The sequence below is a fragment of the Megascapheus bottae genome, chromosome 7, assembly GCF_031878675.1.
Source record: "Megascapheus bottae isolate mThoBot1 chromosome 7, mThoBot2.hap1, whole genome shotgun sequence".
NCBI classification, from domain to species: Eukaryota; Metazoa; Chordata; class Mammalia; order Rodentia; family Geomyidae; genus Megascapheus; species Megascapheus bottae.
The window spans coordinates 55,698,087-55,722,877 of record NC_143515.1 but is presented as its reverse complement, the minus strand read 5'-3'; the positions used below and the strand labels follow the sequence as shown (position 1 = coordinate 55,722,877).

General features: G+C 43.4%; 1 protein-coding gene and 1 long non-coding RNA gene across 3 annotated transcripts; one reads left to right on the top strand and one right to left on the bottom strand.

Moving 5' to 3' along the window:
- Positions 1-3,630: 3,630 nt before the first annotated feature.
- On the bottom strand, positions 3,631-12,215 carry Cox7a2l (cytochrome c oxidase subunit 7A2 like). 2 transcript variants are annotated; one of them, XM_090337058.1, is made up of 3 exons: positions 12,079-12,215; positions 6,907-7,038; positions 3,631-4,454 (listed from the first exon to the last, which is right to left on the bottom strand). In XM_090337058.1, exons 1-3 carry the CDS (start codon positions 12,148-12,150, stop codon positions 4,314-4,316), a joined length of 345 nt encoding a protein of 114 aa, XP_090193184.1. In that variant the 5' UTR covers positions 12,151-12,215; the 3' UTR covers positions 3,631-4,313. The 2 variants fall into 2 exon arrangements, with proteins under 2 accessions (XP_090193184.1, XP_090193185.1); XM_090337059.1 differs by lacking the exon at positions 12,079-12,215 and adding an exon at positions 11,434-11,503.
- A 337-nt stretch (positions 12,216-12,552) lies between these two features.
- Positions 12,553-14,041, top strand: LOC150060827 (uncharacterized). The gene is made up of 3 exons (XR_016536266.1): positions 12,553-12,607; positions 13,630-13,746; positions 13,946-14,041. It is a non-coding gene; the product is annotated as an uncharacterized LOC150060827 (long non-coding RNA).
- The last annotated feature ends 10,750 nt before the right edge of the window (positions 14,042-24,791 follow it).

Here is a 24,791-nt window from a genome sequence, read left to right as displayed (position 1 = left end):
TAGTGAGCCTGGTAGGAATACCAAGAATAGGAACCCACTTCCCAACAGAACAAACATGGTGCCTGGTCAAATAATGACCCAGCATCAAACTAGCACATCAGTCACTGAGATAGGAAATATGAGTTCTCAGCAACCATTTATTACTGCACAAGATAGGACCTCTAGTTACTGAAAACCAATGGACAAGAAAGGGAGAGGTCTAGAAAGCCACTGACCATAAAACAGATCAGAAGACCACCTCCACATCCAGCAAGCCAGGGGAGCAATGGAGGGAAAGGCACATGTAAGGAAGTTGGCCAGTGATCTTTAAGTCACATCAGCCACCAATGTGCCACTGAAAGCTGCATACTAATCATGTGGAATGATGGGCAGGGATGGGATAGAGAATAGACTCTGAAAACAAAAGCGGTAAGAGGCTAGTTAACACAGTAAACTAGCCATTTTCAATCTTGCTTGGTTCTGGGTGCTGTCCCTGAGCTTTTTGCTCAAGGCTAGAACTCTACCACTTTGAGCCACAGTGCCACTTCTGGGTTTTGAGTGGCTAACTGGAGATAGAGTCTCATAGGACTTTTGTGCCTGAACTGACTTTGAACTGAAATCCTCAGATCTCAGCACCCTGAGTAGCTAGGATTACAGGCATGAGCCACTGGCACCAGGCCCCTAAATTTTTTTGAAATATCTGTGCACTCCTAAGTTTACCATGTAAAGAGTCACAGTAAGTTTAGTTGGCTGCTGTACTGTAAATACTGGCTGAGAGCTTCCTCTGGGAAATAACATTGCAGCCAGCCACCACCCACCCAAAGATCTCCTCAGCTCACTCCATCCCTTCGTGCTATAGTTGCAGTGCTCACGATAGAGAATAAGGCAAAGGATGGGGGCAGCTCAGTGGGGGCTGCACAAGGGCCTAGGCTTGAGCCCAATACTGCAAAACTAAGCAAAAGCTATTCCATTCCTGGTTCTGAAAGGAGGAAATAGTTTTATAATAGCAATGTAACTGAATTCTTTGAACTCTTGAGCTGTATATTATAGAGTGATCAAGAATATCAAGCATAGGGCCCTGAGTTTGGCCTAGTGGTAGAGTGCTTGCCTCGCATGCACAAAGACCAGGGTTCAATTCCTTAGTACCACATCCATAGAAGTCGGAAGTGGTGCTGTGACTCAAGTGGTAGAACTCTAGCCTTGGGAAAGCCCACAGATAGTGCTTAGTCCCTGAGTTCAAGCTCCAGGACTGGCCAAAAAATAACTAAATAAGCATATTTGTCAACTGAAACTTCAGTAGGTGCCTCCTTCAATCTCGCTAAAACTTTCAATTTTGTTAAAACAGGCAAAAACCAGAAGTGGAAAAAAGTGGTCACATGGTAGCCTTAAGCAGAAGTTCAAGTCCCTGGACTACTCCCCGCCACGCACTTGCTGAGTGTCATCCAACTACTCCCCCACCCACCCCCATCACTTGTTTTCCTTGCATCTGATCTAGGCATGTGACCTAGGGCAGAGAAGGGCAGTGAATACCCTCCACTACCATCTCATCTTGACAGTACCAAAAGTCAGGTGTGTCCAGGTGGCTCTGGGGAATAAACTCATCCCAAACTTGCTGGCTAGGCCTCAAAAGCAAAGTATTTCAAAGAAAACTCTTAACTGCAAATGAAGGGAAAGACTGCACCCTCAATTAAAATCCCCAGAGCATTCTTCATGACATCCTGTGTCTGTTAATAAACAGATAATCAGGTTACAGAAAGTGTGGTGCATGTACATAATCAAATATTTTTCAGCTACAACAGGCAATAAAGTAACAATACATTACATAAAGTGGAGGAGTGTAGCCACAGGTCACCTCTTCTATGATAAATCCATGACATATCTAGAGATTAACTCCACAAAATGGAACAGTGAGTGATGCCTGGGTCTGGAAGGTAGGGTAAAGAGGGAAGTAACTTAAGGGAGATAGGCTTTCCTTCTGGTATGGTAAAAATGGACTCAACTGACAAGTGGTGATGGTTGCATGTTGTATGGTATGTGAAGTATACCATCATAAAGCTATTTTCTTAAAAACACTAAAGAATACGTTATTAAAATACTTAGAGAAATTCTGCAAATAGCCTGTTAGATGGCCGAATTTTTACCTCCATTAACTCTTAGTGAAACAACTGTGTACACTTAGGATGGAGTATGCCCTTACTCTTGGGAGATAATTGAAGTAGACACCTGACTTACTATAATTCCATAACTTAACCTTGAGTGATTCTTTAAAAAACAAATTTTTGCATGCACACACATGTAAAATTAACAGTGGCAATGTGACGATAACTGAAGACCCGAGCGATACACAGATATGCACGTACTATTCTCTGATCTTCCTGCACTCTTGAAGTTTCTCAGACCATAAGTGTGGCCTTCCGGTAGAGTATTGCCTAGCATTCATGAAGTCCCATTTGATTCCTCAGTATCACATACACAAAAAAAAGCCAGAAGTGGGGCTGTTGAAAATCCCAAGGATAGTGCCCAGGCCCTGAATTTAAGCCCCTGGACTGGCAAAAAAAAGAAAAAAGAAAAGAAATTTCTCAAAATAAAATCCTGGGAAAGGGCTGGCTGAACTGCTCAGTGATACTATCTAGCAAGTGAAAGGCTCTGAGTGCAAACCTTAGTACCATTAAAAAAAAAAAAAAAAAAAAAGGCCTGCAAGAGCAATGTACAGTGGCCTGCATATGTCATCCCATCTATGTGGGAAGCAGAAAAATAGGATCCAAGTCCGGGCCCGTCCAGAAAAAAAGCATGACCCCATTGAAAAACTAATAAAAGGTCAAAAAACCAATAAAAGAGCTTGGTTCAAATATTAAGACAGCCTGTCTAGCAAACACCAAAGCCCTAAGTTCAAACACTAGTAACCTCAAAAAAAAAAAAAAAATCCAGGAGGCAAGTCCTAGACATGAAAAAAGAATATAAAGTTTACATTTGTACAAAAACAAGTTTCCTAGCCTGTAAGAATGTTATTATGTATTTTCAAGCACTTTTTGGGGTTGAGGGGGAGACTACAAAGGGTAGAGACGGGTTTAAGACAAGATCCTCCTGTGTAGGCCCAAGTGGGTCTGAATTCAGGGTTCCCCTGCTCGTCCTCCCTAGTGTGGGGGGTATCTGTATGTGCCACAGCTGGCTCAAACACCATCTTTTTTCCAAGAGTCACTGTTGACCAGTCACAAAAGTGTAGGACACTAATGTGTGAAGTAAACTATGTTTGTAGGTACAGTTCCTAGAAGAACAAAGTTTCTTATAAGGAGCCACATAACCAGCAATATGCTAGTAGACATCTATTACTTGACTGAGAAAGATTATGTGGTGCCTAACTAGAAAGTAATTCAGGCACCAGGAGTGTGGCTTGGTGGTAGAGTGCCTAGCATACATGAACCCCTGGGTTCGATCCTTGGTACCACATGTACAGAAAAAGTGGTGCTGTGGCTCAAGTGGTAGAGCACTAGCCTTGAGAAAGCCCAAAGACAGTGTCCAGGCCCTGAATTCAAGTTCCAGAACTGTCAAAAAGAAAAAAGAGAGAGAAATTCAGAGGTATTTCAGGTTTGATAGAACTCTGGTATTATGTGGTTATTTTGAAAGATGGTCAGACTAAAAAGAACTTCACACTTGAATTTTTATACACATGTTTATTCCGCAGTCAAATACATCATAATTTAAAATGATAACATTTTGAAAAGATAAAAGAAGATCTGTGGCGCGGCCACAGAGAGAAGCCAGCCTGTGGTGCCGTTTGAACAGGTGTGCTCTGTTCCCATGGGAACACAGACATGCCAGAGTCTGGGCTGGGGCAAATAACCCTTTGAAACGAGCACAGACAGACTGCAAATAATTTCTATGACCATTTTGCTGCAAGATGAGAAAATCTCCCAAGGTGCCACTAACCCAAGTCCCTTATTTCAAGTGCCTGGCCTTGGCTTGTCTTCCTTCCTCAGTCATACCCAAATCTAGAAAGCCTTGTGCACTCCAAGCTTAAAAAAACACACTCTAGGTCTCTGAGGACCTCAGCACAGACTGACGCTAATGAGCCACTGTTCCACCTTCATCCAGACTCTCCAGGGAAATCAGGAGCCCAAACGCACAGCATAATAGTTTAACTGTCAAATGAGCTCTGACATCTGACAGGCCATATGCACTTTATAAATAAACTGTTCATATCTTTCTCTTTGTTTTGCAAAAATATTAAGGAGACCATCCAAGAGGAAACAATGAAACAAACTGATTTTTTAAAAGATGAAGACTGAAGTTTCAAAGGGTCTATGTCAAAACCCAACGATTCTTTGCAGCAGAGCTCACTTGTTTCTGGGCTGGGAAGCCATGTAGAGGGCAATCAGGCAGTAGATGGTACCTCCCAAGGTCAGTGCCATTGTGGTCCGGTAAAGCATCTTATCAGGCAAGCCTCTTTTCAGGTGGATAGGAACACCATCAGATTTCTGAATGAACAAGAATTAACAAGGGTATGGCTCATAAGATTTCACTATGTTAAAATAATGAATAATGTATCTATTGCAAAATTGATCCAAAAACATAGTGGAAAAGCCCTAATGTTTCAGAGCACTGACTAAAATACTGGTCTAGTCTCTTAAAAATGCTACTAAAGCTTGTAAGTCGTAAGCCATTCTTCAAAGCAGTCTGAGGCAACATCATGCAACAAATCCCAATTTTCCAATACTTAAGTAGAAAAGGCACACTGGAGTTTGTTTTTTGTTTTGTTGGTCATGGGACTTGAACTCTAGGCCTGAGTGTTGTCCCTGAGCTCCTCATATCAAGGCTACTGTGCTTGCTACCCCTTGAGCCACAGCACCATTTCTGGTTCCGAGTCTCATGACTTTCAACTTTTTTTTTTAATTAAAGAGTTTATTAACATTGATTTTTACATCATATTTCAAATGACATGTTTAACAAACAAGTATTCAAGAAGGGAATCTATATATACAATCACTGGCACTTAGATTTTAGAACATAATCAAAATTAGGCTGAGGGTTTGTATGCCATAGATACATATTAATCTATGTAATAAAACATTATGTCTATAGTCATAAATTTTTATGTCTATGTAGCTGTGTTTATATTTCTAATACCATGTCCATAGCATTGGGTATGCAAATATTAAGTCCTCACTCTTGTACTGTTTGGATCTAATAGCCACATATTAAGGATACCATGTACCTTCTGTTCCTTTGGTCCGACTTGTTTCAACATGATTTGGACTTTCGACTTTTGACCTTTGTGCCTGGACTGGCTTGGAACTGTGATCCTCAGATCTCAACCTACTGAGTAGTTAGATTATAGGAATGAGCCACTGCGCCCAGCCTTGGAGAATTTTTTTTAAAAAAAAACAAAGGCAAACAAAATTAACCACCATATACCAAAAATGCTCTCTGCCGGGCACAGTGACTCAAACCTATAATACAGAGATCAAGGGAATCTTAGGTTGAAGGTAGCCTTGGCAAAAAGACTCCATCTTGATAAACAAGCTAAATGTGGTAGCACACAAATTATAATCCTAGGTGGGAATATAGAAGTCTGATATCAGGCCATGATCGAAAGAAAGATCCTATCTGAAAAATAAATAAAAGCAAAAAGGGGCTATGAACACAACAAGTGGCCCTGAGTTCAAGCCCCAGAATCACACACAGGCATGCACACACACATACACACAAGAGAAATGCTCTTCAAGTACTTCCACATTTAGTTTAGCTTCTGACAAAGTCATAACATACCAGAGCAGTTAATAAGCCCAAAACCATAATCAACTGCCACCTTCTTTCCAATTAAAGCCCCAGTTGATAAACAGACTCCCTAACGTATTTAATCCATTGTATTTTGCTTAGATTTCAAAAGCCTGATATCAAAAGTCCAAAGTCCTCTTAAATCGTACTCAGTACATAAAATGGGATCAAGGTGATCAGACCAGAGGAGCGCTCTCTCTCAAATGGACCTGAAATGACAATCTTGAGAGAAAGTGATCCTGTTACAGTGGCAGCAGGATCTGTCAGTTCCAGCTCTGAGACACAGCTAGGTCTCAGAGTTTCAATTATCTCTAAGTAGATTAACTTTAATAACATTTGAAATTTCAATTCTGTCTTATGTTGATCAGCACAGTTATCCAAGAGGACCTCAGGCAACTTCTATCAGCAGCTCAGCGAATTTTAATGTCAAACAAGAAAAAGTAATTAAAGAGAAATTGTTGCCAAAAGACATATGTCACAAGCACAAATATATACTAAGTGACAGGAGCCACACATATATATGCAGTATGAATGCCTGTGTATGCTTACACAGAAATGAGGCCCTAACCATCCTGCCTGTTGTCATCAGGAAATTTGCTATTAATTTATGTATGGCTCAAACTAAAATCAAGATTAATTCTACTTTAAAGAAAAAGATTGGGGGCAGGTAGTTTGGCCTAATGGTAGAATGCTTGCCTGGCATGCAAGAAGATTTGGGTTTGATTTCTCGGTACCAGGTACATAGAAAAAGCCAGAAATGGGGGTTGGGAGTTTAGCCTAGTGATAGAGTGCTTGCCTAGCATGCATGAAGACTTGGGTTCGATTCCTCAGTGCCACATACATAGAAAGAGCTGGAAGGATGCTGTGGCTCAAGGGATAGAACTCTAGCCTTGAGAAAAGACCGAGGACAGTGTGCAGGCCAGGCCCTGAGTTCAAGCCCCATGACTAAGGGGGAAAAAAAAAAAGAAAAACCCAAATATAGGGCTGTGATTCAAGTGGTAGAGCTTTAGCCTAGAGAAAGCTCAAGGACAGTGCTCAAGCCCTGAGTTCAAGCCCCAGAACTGGCAAAAAGAAAAGAAAAAGATTAGTGAACTAATCTAAAATTTCTTTAAATGCCTTTTACAGGCTTCTCTCCCAAAGGTTTTCCCTCACCTGAAAAAACTTCTGCAGCTCTGGAACTTTGTTCTTGCCAGCATAGTCATAAACAGTAGGATTGGAGGTCAGCTTTGTCGGCGTGGCAAATATGACAGGCGGTGCTTCAGTGGACACCACAGGCTTTAATCCCTGAGGGAAAAGGGAAAGCAGAGTTCAAAGCATGTCTGGGCATCCAAGTAAATCTTTCAAGAAGCAGGCTGTCTAGAGCAGTGACAGTGTCATGCAACCTCGGAAGGGATGAAAGAGCTCTCGCGAACCCTGCACTGCCAGGCCTCAAGGTGTTGACAAACTAATCTCATCTGCAATGCACAGCCAACCATGCAAGATGAGAGGCCCACTCCCAGCGTTCAGAAACACCACCTGAGTCTACTTTCATATCACATCAGTAAAACATGAATGTGTAACTGTCCCTTTTCTCCTGACTTGGCTAATACACTAATACGGAATGCCTCACCCCAGAGTAGACTTCCAAAACTTCCAGACAGATAGTAAAGAAATACTGTGAGGCTATAATGGAGGGAGGGGGGAAGGGAACCTTGTGTTTTAGGACCAGAAAATAAAAAATAAAAAGGAAACGAAAAATTTCAAGTCTTGCTGAACTTTAATAATAAGTTAAATACACACACATTAGTAGTAAGAGGATCTTGGGTGCCAGTGGCTCCTATCTATAATCCTAACTACTCAGTAAGGCTGAAATCTGAGGATAGTGGTTCAAAGTCAGAGTAGGCAGGAAATTTCATGAAATTCTTACCTCTAAAAACCAGCAAAAAAAAAAAAAAAAAGCAAATGGAGCTGTAGATCAAGAGGTAGAGCACTAGTCTTTAGCAAAAAGGCACCCGTGCCTTCAGTTCAAGCCTCAGGACAGGCACACAAGAAGTGGGAAGATTACTGACATGCTACAATATAGATTAATTAGCCTTGAATATGTGCTATGGCCACATTTTCTATGATTCCATTCGTAGCACGCCCAGAATAGGGGAGAGAAAGCAGAGTGATACGTAGCTGTTTAGGGGTGAGGGTACTATTAAGGAGGTTCTTTTTCTGTTTGTTGGCTATCTTGGTTTTTGGTGGTATTGTGTTTGAACTCAAGGCATCATGATGCTAGGTGTGCACTCTACTCTTTGAGCCACACCCCAGCCCTATTTTTCAGACAGGGCCTCATCTTTTGGCTGACAGACCTCAGGCCCTCATCTTTCTACTTACGTAACACTACACCAGGCCCAACAAACTCCTTTGGGAAGAAGTAAAAATTCAATACCTCCAAAACTAATCAAGGGTCATTTAGTATAGTTTTTCCTAGCCCATTTAACTTGCCTTAAACAACAAAAACTCAGGGTCTCAATGGTAAACAAATGCTCAACCACTGACTGAGCTTCACCTCCAGTCCCTAACACTCCTAATATTAAAGGAGAAAAGCAAATTATTTCTCCCAAATGTTGACTGGCCCAAATTTTTCTTCATATTCTACAATTTAGGTTTGAGTAGGGAGGTAGAAAACTAGGAGAATTACCTTAAAATTTTAAATGTCAGACACTTACATGCCCTTCCACTATAACTAGAAAGTAGTTTCACTGACTCCGTTCATTCCTAACCACAAGCTGGGCATTCTCCCCTCCATATCTCTCTGACACTTCATACTCATCTATGGAATTCATTCATGAGCCTATCTCAGTTCCCTCTCAGTGGAAAATAGCACTACCCTCCCTTCCCATTATTCTGGAGCTCTCACTTATCTCCAGCATTTTTCTCATTGATGAGGGAACTCTATTGCAGCTATCTTTCAAGTTGCTAAGTCTTATTCACTTCTCACAAAATTGAGACCAACCACACTAAGCCCTTTATGATCCACCTCAGATCTCCATATCTAAGCATATGTGATACAGCAAAATTATATTTAACATTTTAAAGAGAAATTACCAAACTGATCAGGAATGGTAGTACATACTTGTAATTTACAGTAGATGAAAGCCAAGACAGGATGATCAGGAGTTTTAGGTCAGCCAAGTATACACAGGACGATTGTCTTTAAACAACCAAAAGAAGAGAAAGGGGGAAAAAAGCCACCCGATTATGTATCAAAGTGTTCAAACTATTTTTCATTCTCTCCATCAATGTGCTGTCTGGTTCTGCCTGCTGTTTTGATTTTAGGCATTCTGGCCAATGTCAAGTGGTATCTCACTGTAGTTTTGATTTGCTTTTCTCTAATGACTAATGATACCAAAATATTAATCATCTTTTCATGTGTTTATTGGCCTCAATTTATTTGTGGCACAGGACACAGATAGGTATATGGAAGATGCTTTCCAATCAATCACTGGGAAATAGCACCCCTCTCAACTACCACATTGTCCTAATTATCAAAATCAGAGCCCTTAATGTGTTGTCCAAATCACTCTGACATCTACAATTCATATGAAGCCAGTTCTGGAGCTTGAACTCTGGGCCTGGGTACTGTCCCTTAGCTGCTTTTGCTCAAGGCACTCTACCACTTGATCCACAGCACCACTGAGGAATCGAACCCAGGACTATATGTATGTTAGGCAAGCACTCTACCATTAAGCCACATTCCCAGCCTCCTTTTCTTTTTTCTGGTACTAAGGTTTGAATGCAGGGTTTCTGCCTCTAGGCAGGCACTGTATCCCTTGGGCCACAACTCCAGCAAATTTTTTCTTGTGTCAATACACTCAAGAAACTGACCTGGGGAAGTAGCTGTTTGCCCTGGGTTCAATCCTAACACAGAGAATGTGTGTTGGAGGGGAGGGGTAGGAGGGCATCCTTAAGAAGTTTGAATTTTCAGGTGAAACACACTTGAAGAGATGCCAGAACTCTGAAAACCCTACTTTTTTTGGGGGGGAGGGGGAGGTCAGTCATGGGCCTGAATTCTGGGCCTGGCCCTATCCCTGAGCTCTTCAGCTCAAGGATACTGCTCTACCACTTGAGCCACAATACCGCTTCCAGTTTTCTGGTGGTTAATTGGAGATAAGAGTCTCAAGGACTTTAGTGCCTGGGCTGGCTTTGAACCTTGATCCTCAGATCTCAGCCTCCTGAGTAGATAGGATTATAGGTGTAATCCTAGCGCCTAGCTGAAAACTCTTTTATCAAATGCATTTGCAATAATCTCTGCTCTGAAGGCCAATTTTTTTCATTGTTAGGTTTTGTTCTTAAATTTCATTTTTTCATTGTTAGGCAACAAAATTCAAATTATGCTAAAGCTCTATTAAATGAACTTCTCCATCACTACCTGTGATATACCTACATGATACTCATACACATAACATAAACCTCGAAAATATACTAAAAATAAGCCACACATACCATGTGGTTCTGTTTAAGTGAGGTCCAAAAATTGGTCATATTACAGAGACAGAAGTCGTAATTAGGTAGGCGGACAGGCAAAGTTGCTAGAGGGAGTACGGGGGAAATTCCTACTTGAAGTAATGCTCTGTGTGTTTAGAGGGGAGATCACGCATTTCCCAAAACTTAAACTTCAGAGCCAAGCACTAAAAGCTACACTTTTTAGATGTAGGTAAGATAGAAATGGCCACCTTCCCTCATATTCTGCAAAAGAAACCACTGGCAGTTACTGGCAATGCCTTCCTTGCAACTTATTACCGATTTGGCTCCCCTTCTAATACTGGACTATTCTTTGAATAAATTTTCCTCATCTGAAATGTGGACATTTGTTCTCTAGATGGTCTCGCCACCAGAATGCACTTTCCCCTAGATATGGAGGAAACACACAGAGATCTCCCTATTAAATGTGTTATAGTAAGTCCAACTGCTACCAGATAACACATCACAAGTCCAGTCATTATGAACTCTAGACGTTCATTCCTCAAGTCCTCTTCCTTCACACCCAGAAAACTTTCCCTCCTTACCCTAACTAGAAGCATATGGAATCTCAGATTGAAACCACATTTTTTTTTTTTTTGCCAGTCACGGGAATTGAACTCAGGACCTGAGCATTCTCAAGGCTAGAGCTCTACCACTTGAGCCACAGCACCACTTCTAGCTTTTTCTATGTGCGTGGTACGGAAGAATCCCGGGTCTTCGTGCATGCTAGGCAAGCACTCTACCACTAGGCCAAACTTCCAGCCCTGAAACCATATTTTTAAACATTTTCTTGAGCAGGCCGCAGTGTCCCACGGGAGTGAAAAACGGTGGTGTGGCGTGGTCTGGGGCCGGGAGTTTGGCCTAGTGGTAGAGTGCTTGCCTAGCATGCATGAAGACCCGGGTTCAATTCCTCAGTACCACATACATAGAAAAAAGCCAGAAGTGGTGCTGAGGCTCAAGTGGTAGAGCTCTAGCCTTGAGAAAGTCCAAGGACAGTGCTCAGGCCCGGAGCTCAAGCCCAGGACTGGCAAATCAGAATCAAAAAAAAAAAAAAACAACACAAAAGAAACGGAGGGCGGAGGCAACAATAATCTGGGCCCGTTGGAAGTTGAGGCAAAGCTTTCCGTGTTTCACCTTCCCTCCTTCCCACACTATTCTAGGAAGATGTGGGGTGAATGTCACCTTACTTACTGCACTCGCATTCTCAGATTCGGGAGACGACGGATCGCTCATCCAGAACCAAGCTCGGGACAAGACCGCTGGATGAAAGTGAGCCAAGGAGCCACCGAACGAGGATGGCTCCAAAGCACTTTACAACGTGCAGGCTGGAATCCGCAGGCTCAGAACCGCGGGCCGCATCCCCCGCTTCGCAGGGGAGGCCGGGCGGCCGCTGGGACCGTAGCTCCCCCCGGGCTCCCCGGCGGCCGACCCCGCGGTCCCCCGGATCTGAGACGGAGCGGGGGGGGGGGGGGGGACCGGGCTGTGAAGAAGACCCAAAGCTAGACTTCCTCAAGAGCAGGGGAGGAGCGGAACCTCGAGCTCCAGGCAGAGACTCGCGCGGCCCCGCCGACCTCCCCAGCCTTCCGCCTCACAGAGCCACGACCCCGGAGGTCACCTTGACCCCGGCAGCACTCCGCACCGAACGTCGCGCCGCACCCTGCCCGCCCGGGAGGCAGAGACGTCCCCGGGCCTCACGACCCCCGCAAACCCACGTGGCTGGGGACCGGGAGACGCGAGCCAGCCGGGCAGGTGCCGCTCCCGGCTCCCGCCGCCACGGCCCGGCCGGCTCCGCAGGCTGGAGCGGCCCTTCCTCCGGTCCGGCAGCACAAGCCATACCTGCGGGCTATACGCGTCCGAAGCCCAGGTTCCAGCCAACTTCTGCGTGAAGCCGCTAAACTTGTAGTACATGATGCCGGCCCCGAGCCTCCCGCAGCCGCCGCCCGCGAACCCGCCCGGAGAAGGACCCCGCCTCCTCGGCGGGCGCCCCGGGGCTCCGCCGAGGACCCGGCGCCAGGACGCGGGCTGCCCGGGGACGGCCTTACCTAACACGGCCTCCGTGAGGCCGCTCCAGGAAGCAGAACGGGGTCCTCCAGACCAAACAGAAGCTTAGCCGAAGCCAGGACCGTGCTGTGAGCACGGTCGAGGAGCCCGGAATGCTCCCTGGCCCCCTCAATTAGAAACGGGCAGCGTCGAGACGCCTTCCTAAGCGCGCAAGCGCTCTGCGGACCAAGTCGCCGGGGGAGGCTCCGCGGAGGTCCGGTGTAGAGGTTTGGAGCTGGGCCGGCGTTGGGCGGGGCCTGGGCGGGGCTGGGGCGGGGCTCCGGAGGGAGACTTGGTGCTGCTTGGTGTTCCACCTAATCCACAGGTTAACAGTCTCTCCCCCCTCCCTCTCCACCTCCTCCTCTCCTTCCCTCTCCCCATCGCTAGCTCTTGCTCTCCCTCCCCCCCACCCTCTTCCCCCCCCCCTTTTTGGGTTACAGCTCCATTTCCAGGTTTTTTGGTGGTTAATTGGAGATAAGCCTCTCACTGCCTTTTCTGCTCAGGCTGGCTTTGAACCTCGATCCTCAGAGCTCAGTCTCTTGAATAGTTAGGATTATAGGCATGAGTTACTGGCACCTGGCTCATTTCCATTTTTGAGCCTTGCTTGCCTCTTCGATAGTGTAATTATTATCATATCTTCCCTCCCTTGGGTCTAGAACCAACATTTCAGGAAGTTAGAAAACTTACAGGAAGTTAAATTGTTAAATTGTTTTTAATCCATAGTTCTTGCTTGTTCTAATTTTAATTAATTCAATGCTAGAATCCATCTGGAGAAAAAAAAAGAATGCGCTTTCTAGCAGATAATGGGTGGAAGGAAAGGTCTTTCATAAGGTTTATCTTGTTTTGTTTTTGCTTTAAGACAGAAACTCACTTTGTAACTCATCCTTGCCTCCTGAGTGCAAGGATTATAGGTATGACCTCCATAGAAAAGGAAAATTTAATGATTTAGTACAACCCCTACCTCCATCCCACTCTCTTTGGGGAATATTTTGGAAGAAGGACAGAATGTTTCCTAACTTTTAGCAGCACTGAGGTATAGCAGCTTCTTGAAGTATAAAGGTGCCTGTCAACACTGGTTATTTTCTTTAAAGTCCCTGCCATCTGATTTTAGATCCTGCAAGACATAAATTAAGAATCCTGAAAATGTTACAACAGCCAGGCTGTTCAGTGGGAGATAAAATGTCAGTAGCAGAGTGTGGGCTGGGATGTCACATGGAGTGGCTGATCATGAGAAGAATTTGTCTCATTTCCTAAATAAAATGTAGCACACTGACAGTACCAAGACACCCTTTTCTCATTATTCCTATCTGTACATCCCACCTGACATAAAAGATTTTTTTTTTTTAGCATGAGCTCTTCATGCTCCTCAGGTTCTGACCCAGAGGGAAATGCCCACAAGTAAGAGTAAAGAGAAACTTGCCAGCTGTCCAGTGACCTGAGTGTTTTGCCTGTCAGTGGTGGCTGGTGAGTAAAATGCCTTCTCCATTTCTGAAGGCTACTTGCTCATGGCCTCTGGCAGGCTGCTCTGGGAAAGTACTTAGGTGGGGGAGGGGCAGAATGGATGGGAAACCCATACAAAATTTAAATTCAGTTACAATCAATGTAAACTAGGAACTGTCTCATGAAATAATTCCCAACTTTTAAATTCTCTCATTTTTCCTAGAATTGACTTTTATAAAACTGCAACTTGAAAAGAAGGAAGGGATGACATTGTCCAAAAAGAAACATACTCATTACCTGATTTATGAAATGGTAACCCCTCTGGAAAACACCTTAATAATAACAATAAAATTATTTTTTTAAAAAATTGACACTTGGTAGTTTTAGCAGAGTTAAAACCTGTAGGCCCTGACTTGTTGAAATGCTTATAGATCCTTCTTTCTAATTCCTTTTATCCTCTCTGTCTCCCAACAAGCCCATTATCACTTGGCTTTGGTGTTATCTGCTGGGAACAACATATGAATTACAAGCATTTGTCTTAGGGATATTTGCCATGGGGAAGTCATTTCTGGACAGAGGCCCCTAAGAAGCCCTGCTTTTCTTTATTTGATTCTTTGTTGCCAAAGCTGCAGATTGAAATAGGTGCCTCACCAAAGAAGGACATGTTTGCCCACTGACCATTCAAAGGTATTCTAGTGTCCCGAGAGAAAATATTAATAGACATGGTTCAGTATTACAGAAAAGTACTACCCTTTTTTTTTTTTTTTTACATTGTGGCTTGTGTTTACTCTTTTGGGAAAAGAAAAGACAGAAAGGAAAAAAGAAAAGGAAAGAAAACAAAAGGGAAAAAAACGATGGGCCTGGAGTTTGGCCTAGTGGTAGAGTGCTTGCCTAGGATGCACAAAGACCCAGATCCGATTCCTAGGCACCACATAAATAGAAAAAAGCCGGAAGTGGTGCTGAGGCTCAAGTGGTAGAGCGCTAGCCTTGAGAAAGTCCAAGGACAGTGCTCAGGCCCTGAGTTCAAGACCAGGACTGCCAAAAAAAAAAAAGTGTGTGTGTGTCGGGGGGAAAGTAGCCAGGCATGAGTGGCTCATACCTGTAATCCTGGTGATGCAGGAGGTTGAGATCCAAAGATTATCATTCAAAGTAGTGGAAATTCTATGAAACTATAATATCCAATTAACTACTCCCCTCCCCCAAAAAAGCCAGAAGTGGAGCTGTGGCTCAAGTGGTAGCTTTGAGCAAAAAAGCTCAGAGACAGAGCCTAGGCCATAAGTCCAAGCTCCAATACTTACACAAAAAAAGAAAAAAAAAATAGAGAGGAAGTACATTTTCCCAACATTTAAAAACTGCTGGTGATATCCTCCACTCTCGCCCCCCAGCCCCAAGAAAAGCATCTGCAGTGCAATGTTGGAAAATAAAATGGAGTGCTAAACTCACTTCCTCATGCTCAGGGGGAGGACATGCTCTGCGGTTCTGCAGTAATTTTCCAATAGCAGAAACCTCAGCTGTCATCTCTTACTCTTTTTGTCAAATAAAGCCTGATCTACGGTTGAAATTTTATCTTGGAAACCTGAAATCTAAAATCATACGGATATTGGAAAAACTACGAAGTCTGTTAAAGCAAAGGAGTGTGGGGTCTGAAGGGTGCATTTTTCACCCAAAGGAGGGGAAACAGCAGCTGGGACTGCAGTTGCTGGGACAGCTTTATTGCAGTTCAGGATGAACATATTGACATCAACTGCCTACTCTGACCTTCTTCTTGTTGAATGTCAATACAGCGTGTGAGGCTGCCTCATTCTTGCCTGCCTGCTTTTCGTTATGTGCAAGTCAAAAGCGCATCTGCAGAGATTATGGATTTAATTCAATTTTGACACATCACATTTCATTTCACTGGCAGAAAAGGGCTGAGGTATGACTCACAATTTATTTTAAATCATTTTAAATACACTTAATTATGCACAGAAAAAAAACTTGAGATCCAGATCCAAAAAATGCTTCATGGAACTTTATATTAACATTATCTATGACAATGCTGCACATATAACATGCTGAGTTTTGTGAGTGGTGTGTGTGTGTGTGTTCCAATCCTGAGGAATGAACTCAGGGCCTAGGTTGCTGTCCAGAGCTTTTAAAAAAAAGTTTGGCTTAAGGCTAGCACTCTACCACTTGAACCACAGTTTCACTTCCAGCTGTTGTTTTTTTGTTTGTTTGTTTGTTTTTGTTTTATCATTATGTTTCCTTTTGGTGCTTAATTGCAGATAAGAGTCTCATGGAGGGCCAGGAGTTTGGCCTAGTGGTTAAAGTGCTTGTCTAGCATGCATGAAGACCCGGGTTCGATTCCTCGGTACCACATACATAGAAAAAAAGCCAGAAGTGGTGCTGAGGCTCAAGTGGTAGAGCTCTAGCCTTGAGAAAGTCCAAGGACAGTGCTCAGGCCCTGAGCTCAAGCCCAGGACTGGCAAAAAAAAAAAAAAAAGAGTCTCATAGACTTTCCTGCCCAGGCTGGCTTCAAACCACAATCCTCAGATCTTAGCCTGAGTAGCTAGGACTGCAGGCATAAACCACTAGTGCCCAGCTTAGTGTACTATTTTGGACACAGAATGAAAGGAGAGCAGTGGACTTTCCTAGTTTGGGGTGGAAGTGACTCCTAATCCCTGGGAAATCTCTCTCTCTGCATCACATATGCCTGAATATTGAAACAATTGATAATGTGCATATATTACTTATGTAAACCCATATATATATACGTACAAATAACACAAAAGCCTTCAAAGTCATAAAAAATTTGCATGTACTTATATCCTAAACTACCAATAACTTTAGATATTCTGTGAGTGTGTGTGTATATACTAGAGTTTGATCTCAGTGCCTGGGTACTGTACCTGAGCTTTTTTGCTCAAGGCTAGAGCTCTGCCACTTTGAGCCACAGCTCCACTTCCAAATTTTTGGTGCTTAACTAGAGGAAGTCTCACAGCTTTTCGTGCCCAGGCTGACTTTGAACTTCAGTCCTCAGACCTCAGCATCCTGAGTAGCTAGGATTACAGGCATGAACCACCGGTGCCTGGCTTCTCTGAGCTTTTTTGCTTAAGGTTGGTGCTCTACTACTTGAACCACAACTCCATCCGAAACTTTGTTGCTGGTACATTGGAGATAAGAGTCTCATCAACTTTTCTGTTTGGTCTGGGCTTGAAACTCAATTATCAGAGCTCAGCCATCTGAATAGTTTTGGATTATAGGTATGAGCCACCAGTACCCACTTTAGAATTCACCTCTGAGTGGATATAAGGGGTTATTGAATGACAGTCTCCAAGCCTTAGACCATCAGGGACTCAGGGGCCCTCTGCCTGTTAGGGTTGACACTGTCATGGCTAGCACTACAGGGCTATGGGAGAAATGAATGACTGAATGAATGAACAAACAAGAATGCACAAATGAATGTATTGCATTCCATCCATAAGACTGGACACCTTCCCTTGTTATTTCCACAAGTGCCCCATCAGCCAGAGTCATTGGTGATAAAGTTAAAAAGGAAAGGAAGAACCATACATCAGAGAGGAGGGATGATTTCATGCTAGAGTGCTTAGTTATCATGCCCTGAGTTTGATCACCAGCAACTCCAAATGAATAAATAAATCACCATATTCTTCAGCCTCGCTTGAATGACTGATGGATCATTTTCTCCTGAAGTAATAGAACGTTTGCCTTCTGAAATATTTGCTTGAGTCTATCCAACAAAGAAAACCCATGTTTTACTCTGGATTCCAAGGGATTCCAAATCTACTAGATTTGTGTTCCTTCATTTTTCTTACAACCAGAGAACAAAAGTTTCAGTTTAACAGAATGAATACAAGTTTTATTACCTTGTGTGGGTGGGTGTATTGTACTGGGGCTTGAATTTAAGGCCTGAGAACTAGTGTTTAGTTTTTCACTCAAGGCAGGTTCTCTACCACTTGATCTATACCTCCACTACTAAGTCAGTACAAGGACTAAATAAGATAATATGTATTGAAAAAGGCCGGGAGTTTGGCCTAGTGGTTAAAGTGCTTGCCTAGCATGCATAAGGACCCGGGTTCAATTCCTCGGTACCACATACATAGAAAAAAAAAAAAGCCGGAAGTGGTGCTGAGGCTCAAGTGGTAGAACTCTAGCCTTGAGAAAGTCCAAGGACAGTGCTCAGGCCCTGAGCTCAAGCCCAGGACTGGCAAAAAAAAAAATATAATATATATATATATATATATGCTTGGAAGCCTATAGGGAAAGTAACACCGGATAAAACAGAAATGTTGAGTCTGTAGTCACTAAAATAAACAAAAAGTTAACTTTGCATGATGTAAAGCACAGAATTTGGAATTTGTGTAAAGTTATCAGGTTATGATAAATTGTAACTAAAAAAATTCACGTGGTGCCTTTTGCACTCTCTCCTTCCCTTCCTGTTTTCCTTCCTCCCTCCCTCTCTCCCTTCCTTCCTTGCTTCCCTCTCTTTCTTTTCTTCTTTCCCCTTTCCCTAAGAGTGGTGTTAGTGAAGCCATGAAACAACCAGACCAGAGCTATCAGGTGGATATTAGTGGAAAAAAAAGTCAGCAAACAAATGGAATCCATGTGTAAAGCTTGAAAAATCAAAGAGAGGATTTGGATGTCCTGCTAATACAGCAGCTAATCCTATAGCACCGACATTTAAATTAAAAATCAGATTGTTTCAGATGTCAAATCTATTATTTTTACTTACCTCCAGTTCCGGCTTAGAGTGATAAGATTTTTTTTTTTTTAATTGGCTTGGTTTGGTTTTTGGTGCTAAGGGCTGAACCCAGCACACTCTCTACCATTGAGCTATGTCACCGACCCTGCATTACTTTTGTTTCTGCTACCTAGAAATTCAAAGTCGCTGATTGCCATCTGAAGAGGGTATAGCATGCACCCAGGCTGTATGCGGCCAATGAGTTTATGTCATAGTTGTTCCTCCTGGCCAGCCCACTTACCTAAGACAGGTCACGTCCCTACTTTGAGTGAAAAAGGGAAACCATAAGATTATTTCTGAATAATCAGTTGGTAAAGGTCACTTGGATTCACTGATGCCTGGGGCAGCCCACCAAATGATTTTGAGATGGCTGACATGGAGAAGAGGGCTGGGGAGATCAGCCTGAGTCTTCTCAGAAACAGGCAGGCCCATAATTTTGGAAACCAAGGCTATAGAAAATAGCCAAGTCTAATAAACAGGAGGAAGTGTAGCATTCCCCCAAAACACAGCTGAGATACTGGGAAAGCTCCAGTCAGGGATACTAACTGGGCTTGCAAACCCCTTGTCTACCCAGACACACCCCTGCCCTTACATGACTGTACCCTCCATGGACCCACATGTGAGCGCTCTGACCCAAAAAGCAATTTTCTGTAAAGCATGATTCCCAATAGCCCTAAAGTTTCTAGCCAAAAATATGGGCTGGATTTCAGCTTCCTAATAACCCGAAGAGCAGCAAGAAGATGTAATTGCTGGTATTTAACTGTGTGTTCCTCACATTTCATTCAACCCCGGTCCCTCCCTCTTACACTCCCCCCCAACCCCCCCATCCTGATCCTCACCCAGACTTCAAGGTTACTCTGTTTTTTTCCCCTGGCAATACTTCTCTGTGCTAACAGCCCACACATGAATATTGGAGAATGACTGCATCTATTTTAATTTAAATCATGGGTAAAGGTAAAAAAAAATCAACTCAAGGTGTTTGTATTTCTCCCCCTGAACAGAAGCAAGTGCCGGGTGAACATACACAGCCTGGTTTCAGCACAGATGTCAGGAACGGAGAGACTGTAAATGTGCCCAGGCAGTTCTGTTCTTGAATCATTAAGAACAACCGAGTAGGTGGATGAAGAACATGAAATTGCTGTGTGCACTCATGTTTTGTTTATGGAACAATCATTTCTAGACGTGTTTTCGTCTTCTCTTTTTTTAAATGTAGAATCCTATGTTTGCCTGTTAACACCCCACCTTCCTTCCGGTCCCTGGCTCTCCCACACCCATTAAAAAGAAACATTAAGAATATTACACAAATCTCTGAAAATGGAAAGGTTACATTAAGCACCTCTCTAAAGCAATTCCATTCATTCAGTCAAAATAAGTGATTTAGTAATATGAATAATACAGGTAACAATTGAATTTGAACACTGTGTTTTGTTTAGCAAGCTCATAACCACTGCGGGGGCCGTCATATAAATTGCTCTTCTCTTTCCATCGTCATGCAATAAAAACCTTGTTAATTACATGCATAGGAAGTTTTTGTGATATTAATGATTAGCAGTGTTTAATTGATGGTTTGTGTTTACTACAAGATTCCTTCACTTCACTGGGCTTCAATTTCCTTCCTTCCTCATTTCTTCCTTTCTTTTTGTGTCAGTACTGGGGCTTGAACTCAGGTCTGTATGCTGTCCCTTAGTTTCTTTTGTTCAAGGCTTGTGAGCTACACTTGAGCCACAGCTCCGCTTCCAGCATTTTGCTGGTTAATTGGAGATAAAAGTCTCACAGACTTTTCTGCCCAAGCTGGCTATGAATCTCCATCCTCAGATCACAGCCTCCTGAGTAGCTATGATTACAGTCACCAAAGACTACTGGCAGAGCCTTGCTTTTTTTTATCCACAGAATGAGAATCTACTTTGTGAGGACTGAGTATGTTTGTGTGCATGCCTAGGACACAGTAAGCCCCTATTGAACTATAGCAACTGCTGATATGATTAGTAGTTGCAAAGACCTAGCAGACAGGATGGAGATAGAGTAGTGTGGTTCCCAAATCCTACCAACTCTCTTCTCCAGTACTCTTCAAACTTGGCACACCACAGACACTACCAAATAGTGACGCTTACTTAACATGGTATAATGACCCTCCTTAGTGCCCCAGGCTTCCTGGACCCCAACCACCCCCATCCATTTCCAGACATGTCCAGCTGCTTCCTCCTCCACCCCAGAAGCCTTTGTGTGTGCAGTTTTGCAGTGTTTACCGTCTGGGAGGGTCTCCTTTCATTGTTTTCTACCTACTGTTATTGGTTTCACAGCATTGTCCTGCCTGGCACATGCCCCAGCCATGTTGTCCGTGACATACGCCTGCCATGACTCCCTATTTTGGGCACCTGCTTGCTGCTGGAAGCAGAACTGGATGGCATCGGGTGCTTTAAAAAGAAGGAAGAAATTGCATTAAATTTTCTCTCAGGGAAATGAACCTGGCTTTTAAAAAAATGTTCCATGGCACAGATCTAATAACTTAGTTCTGTGATAATTTCTCCTCTGCCTGCTCTAATTGCCAAGGCTCCTTCCAGAACAATGGAGTATGGTATTAGTGCTTTACAGTAGACTAATGAGGCTGCATTACACAGGGCTTTCCATCCAGAGGAGATCTTTTCAGATTTCCTCACAACCCTAACAGGTACCAGCAAAACCTCCCTAGCAAGACAGGGCATGGAGAAGACCTAGGCGGTCCTTGTGTGACTTCATACAAGGGTCTTCCAAGATTGTACAGAAGTACTGTGCTCTTTGCTCTAAAAGCCTTTCTAGGTCAATGACTTCACTTTGTCAATGCAAGCCAAGCCAGCTGACCACCTTCCTTCAGGCCCTGTAAACTGTCCAGTGATGTGTGTCGCCAGACATAAGCCATGTGCACTCTAAGAGTTGACGGTCAAATCAGAGACCTGAGAGCCATGGCCACCCTCTTCCAAGACAGCAGTAACGCTGTCAGCTATACGTCACTGCCAATGGACTGTACAAATGTCATTAATCCCACGAGCTTCAAAACAGCCTGGTAGGATTTTGAGTTAAATGATTCAAGAAGGACAATTCTTTTGTTGTTGGTGGTGGTTGTGGGGCTTGAACTCTGAGCCTGGGCGCTGTCCCTGAGCTCTTCAGAGCAAGGCTAGCTGCTCTTACCACATGAGCCACATTGTCACTGCGGTTTTCTGGTGGTTAATTGGAGATAAGAGTCTCACAGACTTTTGTACCTGGGCTGGCTTTGAACTGCCATCCTCAGATCTCAGCCTCCTGAGTAGCTAGGATTACAGGCATGAGCCACCAGTGCCTGGCTAAGAAAGACAATTCTTGATGAGGACTTTTGTGCCTCAAAATTCAAAATAAAACAAAAAAATCATACTGCTTTTTAAATTTTGATTGCAAATACTGTCATGCAGGGCATTCTTTCCATAAAATTCCCTTGATGAAGCCATGTGTAAACTGGGTTGACAGATACAGGAGACTTGCAGTTTTTCAACAACCCCACAAATAAAGCTTGGATGGGGGTAGGTCTCTGCAGGCTGCCCAGGCCAATATTTAGCCACTTTAATCATGTATTCCCAATAAGGAGATGATTTCTGAAGAAAATGATTATAGAGTTTGGCTGAGATGAATGTGGTATTGGCCTTGACTCAGAGAGGCTGTTGGCAGAGAAGGATCAGAGTCTGATCTGCTGTCTTCTTGGGCTGATAGACCTTTTGTTTCAAGAAATCATAAGGAACTCCTCATATCTAAGAAGGGCCATATTGCTGAGGATGGTGGTACACATCTGTAATCCCAGCACCATGGAAGCTGAGGCAGGAGGATCATTAGTTTGAGGTCAGTCTGGGCTATGTAGAAGACCTTGTCTCACTAGATGCCAGTGGTGCATGCCTGTATTCCTAGCTACTCAAGAGGCTGGGATCTAAGGATCAGGGAACAAAGCTGGCCAAGGCAGACAAATCCCAGAGACTCTTATCCCCAACTAACCAGCAAAAAGCCAGAAGTAGAGGTGTGGCTCAAGTAGTGGAGCACTAATCTTGAGTGAAAAAACTAAAGGAGACTGCAAGACCTTGAGTTCAGGCCCCAGTACCAGCGGAAGACAAAATAGTAACAGAACACAAAGATCTTTTCTCAAAGAAATAGATAAAATCACATAGGAATCAACTTCATGAAGCCATGTAGTAAAAGCATTGAGTTGGGGTACACAATAAATATGTCCGAAAACATAACTAATTTAATAATAAGAATAGATTGGCATGCTGGCCAATAGAGCATTGTGTAATAATAGCAATGTTTTATGTCTGTATTAGTTAATATGGTAGCTGTTGTCCATATGTGGTCACTGAGAATTTGCAAGGTAACTGATACTTCTGAAGAACTTTAAAATTTTTTCTTTCTCATTTTCACTTAGATATCCACTTAGGGTAGTAGTTACAGAATTGGCTGTAGTGGCTTAAGGGAATTGAAGTAGGAAAGAGAAAGCAGATATTTCTACTAAGAGCAATCTCCTTTCTTGTCCAAGTCCCCAAAGAGGGAAATCCAACTCCTTTGCTAATTAATTCAGGCCACAGGAGTAAAAACTGAAATTTTAATTTGTGTTGAAAAGTACTTTTGTTCCTGTCTAAATGTTGAACCAAAATATCTTCTTTTTGTCACATAAAAATATTATTTTATGCTTCTGGGAAATGCAAGTGTTATTCTCAGCATGTGTCTACCATTAATATTTCCATCTTAGATTCAGTAGAGCTGTGCTTCTGTGGGCTTCTAACATCATGGTGTGATTTTTTTTCAGCCAGAGGCATAAACTCATTCTTTTATTGCTCATAATGGGTTGGTTGTCCTACACTGATGTGCACAACCATACCATTGGGTGGTTCATTGCATTTCAACCCATCTGTTTGTGAAATGGCCACTCATTTCTGAGAAACAGGAGCAAATAGCAGGCTTGTTTAGCAACATTGTCCTGTCAGCAAATCTGAGCCTTACCTTTGGGCTTAGGTCATTTCCCCAGAGAACAAAATAGTCTCTGTCCACAGACAGCAGGCATTAGGAAAGGAGTATTCCTCGCCTGCTGCCCACCCAGGACCAAGCCCCCAGCATTCTCTGCATTATAGGCTTGCCTCACCCCTTAGAAGAGGCACAGGTGAAAGAAACAAAGAAGTATTACATAGGACAGTGAGTTGACAGCAGTAGACCAACTTCTGGGTGGCAGAAGAGCAAACAAAAGGGACCCAGACTCTTCATCTTAAACACAGACAAGGGATAGATGCAGTAAGCTGGCAGTTGGCATCCATGTGTCTGAGCCAAACCATAAACTTTACAAATTTGTGAAATGTAAGCACCACAGACTCCCTCCCACCTTCCCTCTTCCCACCCCACTCATGGATGAACTCTGCCAAGTTGCCAAGGACAAGCCCTGCAGTAGCAACCTCTAAGACGTGAAGAAGGAGACTGGGGCATCCAGCCCAAGGATGCCAGGAACACATACTAAACAAGGCTGTGCAAACTGGACAGGCTGCTCAGTCAGGCCTGCTGAATTGATACGGGCTCCGAATGAGCAGGATAAACACCATTTGGGGCCATTGGCTGTGAAATGGACTAGGCTATATGAAAAAATGGCCTCATATGGGCAAACACACACACACACACACACACACACACACACGCACACATCAGCAGAAAATAATGTGCTGGAAAAGTTTAAATTGAAGACATGTCATTCGGAGTGTGCAGAGGCGTTAATGCTTATGTAATTAATCATTTCAACTTTGAAGATTGGGATTTTTCCCCCCATTTTAATTAATTAGCCAGTAGACTCATTATAGTACATTTTTCATGTCAAAAAGGCAATAGGTTCTAGGAGAAGGGAGGGAGATCATAGGGCAGAAGTGACAGTGTATCAAAGAGAGCTGGGGAAGCTGTAGGGTGCTACTGTTACCCTTGCCCAAAATACCCCTGGAGAAGAAGTGAGAATTCAGAAGTGGGGAAAGGTATGAGTCTTAGCCAGGTCCCATGAATGCAAGACTGTGGTGCTTATGCTCTCGGAAGCTGCATTTAGCCTTTTAGACAGCTTTTCAGCACTCTCACAAAAAAAAGAAAAAAAGACAAACCATTTGAGTGGAAGAAAAATTTCAGTCCATGGTCACTTGACCCTGTTGCTTTGGGCCCCTGGTGGTAAAGAAGGCTGCTGACTTCATGGCAGCTAGAATTGAAAAAGAGAGGAAGGGGAAGTAGAATCCCAAAACCCCTTAATGAATACTGCCACCCACCCCTACCAATGACCCAACTTCCTTCCACTAGGCCCTGTCCAATAGTTTTACAG

What these genes read in the sequence shown, in the direction of transcription:
- Cox7a2l (XM_090337058.1), bottom strand. Translation starts at nt 12,150, where the DNA reads ATGTACTACAAGTTTAGCGGCTTCACGCAGAAGTTGGCTGGAACCTGG. An exon ending in CGGACGCGTATAGCCCGCAG is followed by an intron (nt 7,039 to 12,078) that starts GTATGGCTTGTG and finishes CTTTTCCCTCAG; the next exon opens with GGATTAAAGCCTGTGGTGTC. An exon ending in AGCTGCAGAAGTTTTTTCAG is followed by an intron (nt 4,455 to 6,906) that starts GTGAGGGAAAAC and finishes TTGTTCATTCAG; the next exon opens with AAATCTGATGGTGTTCCTAT.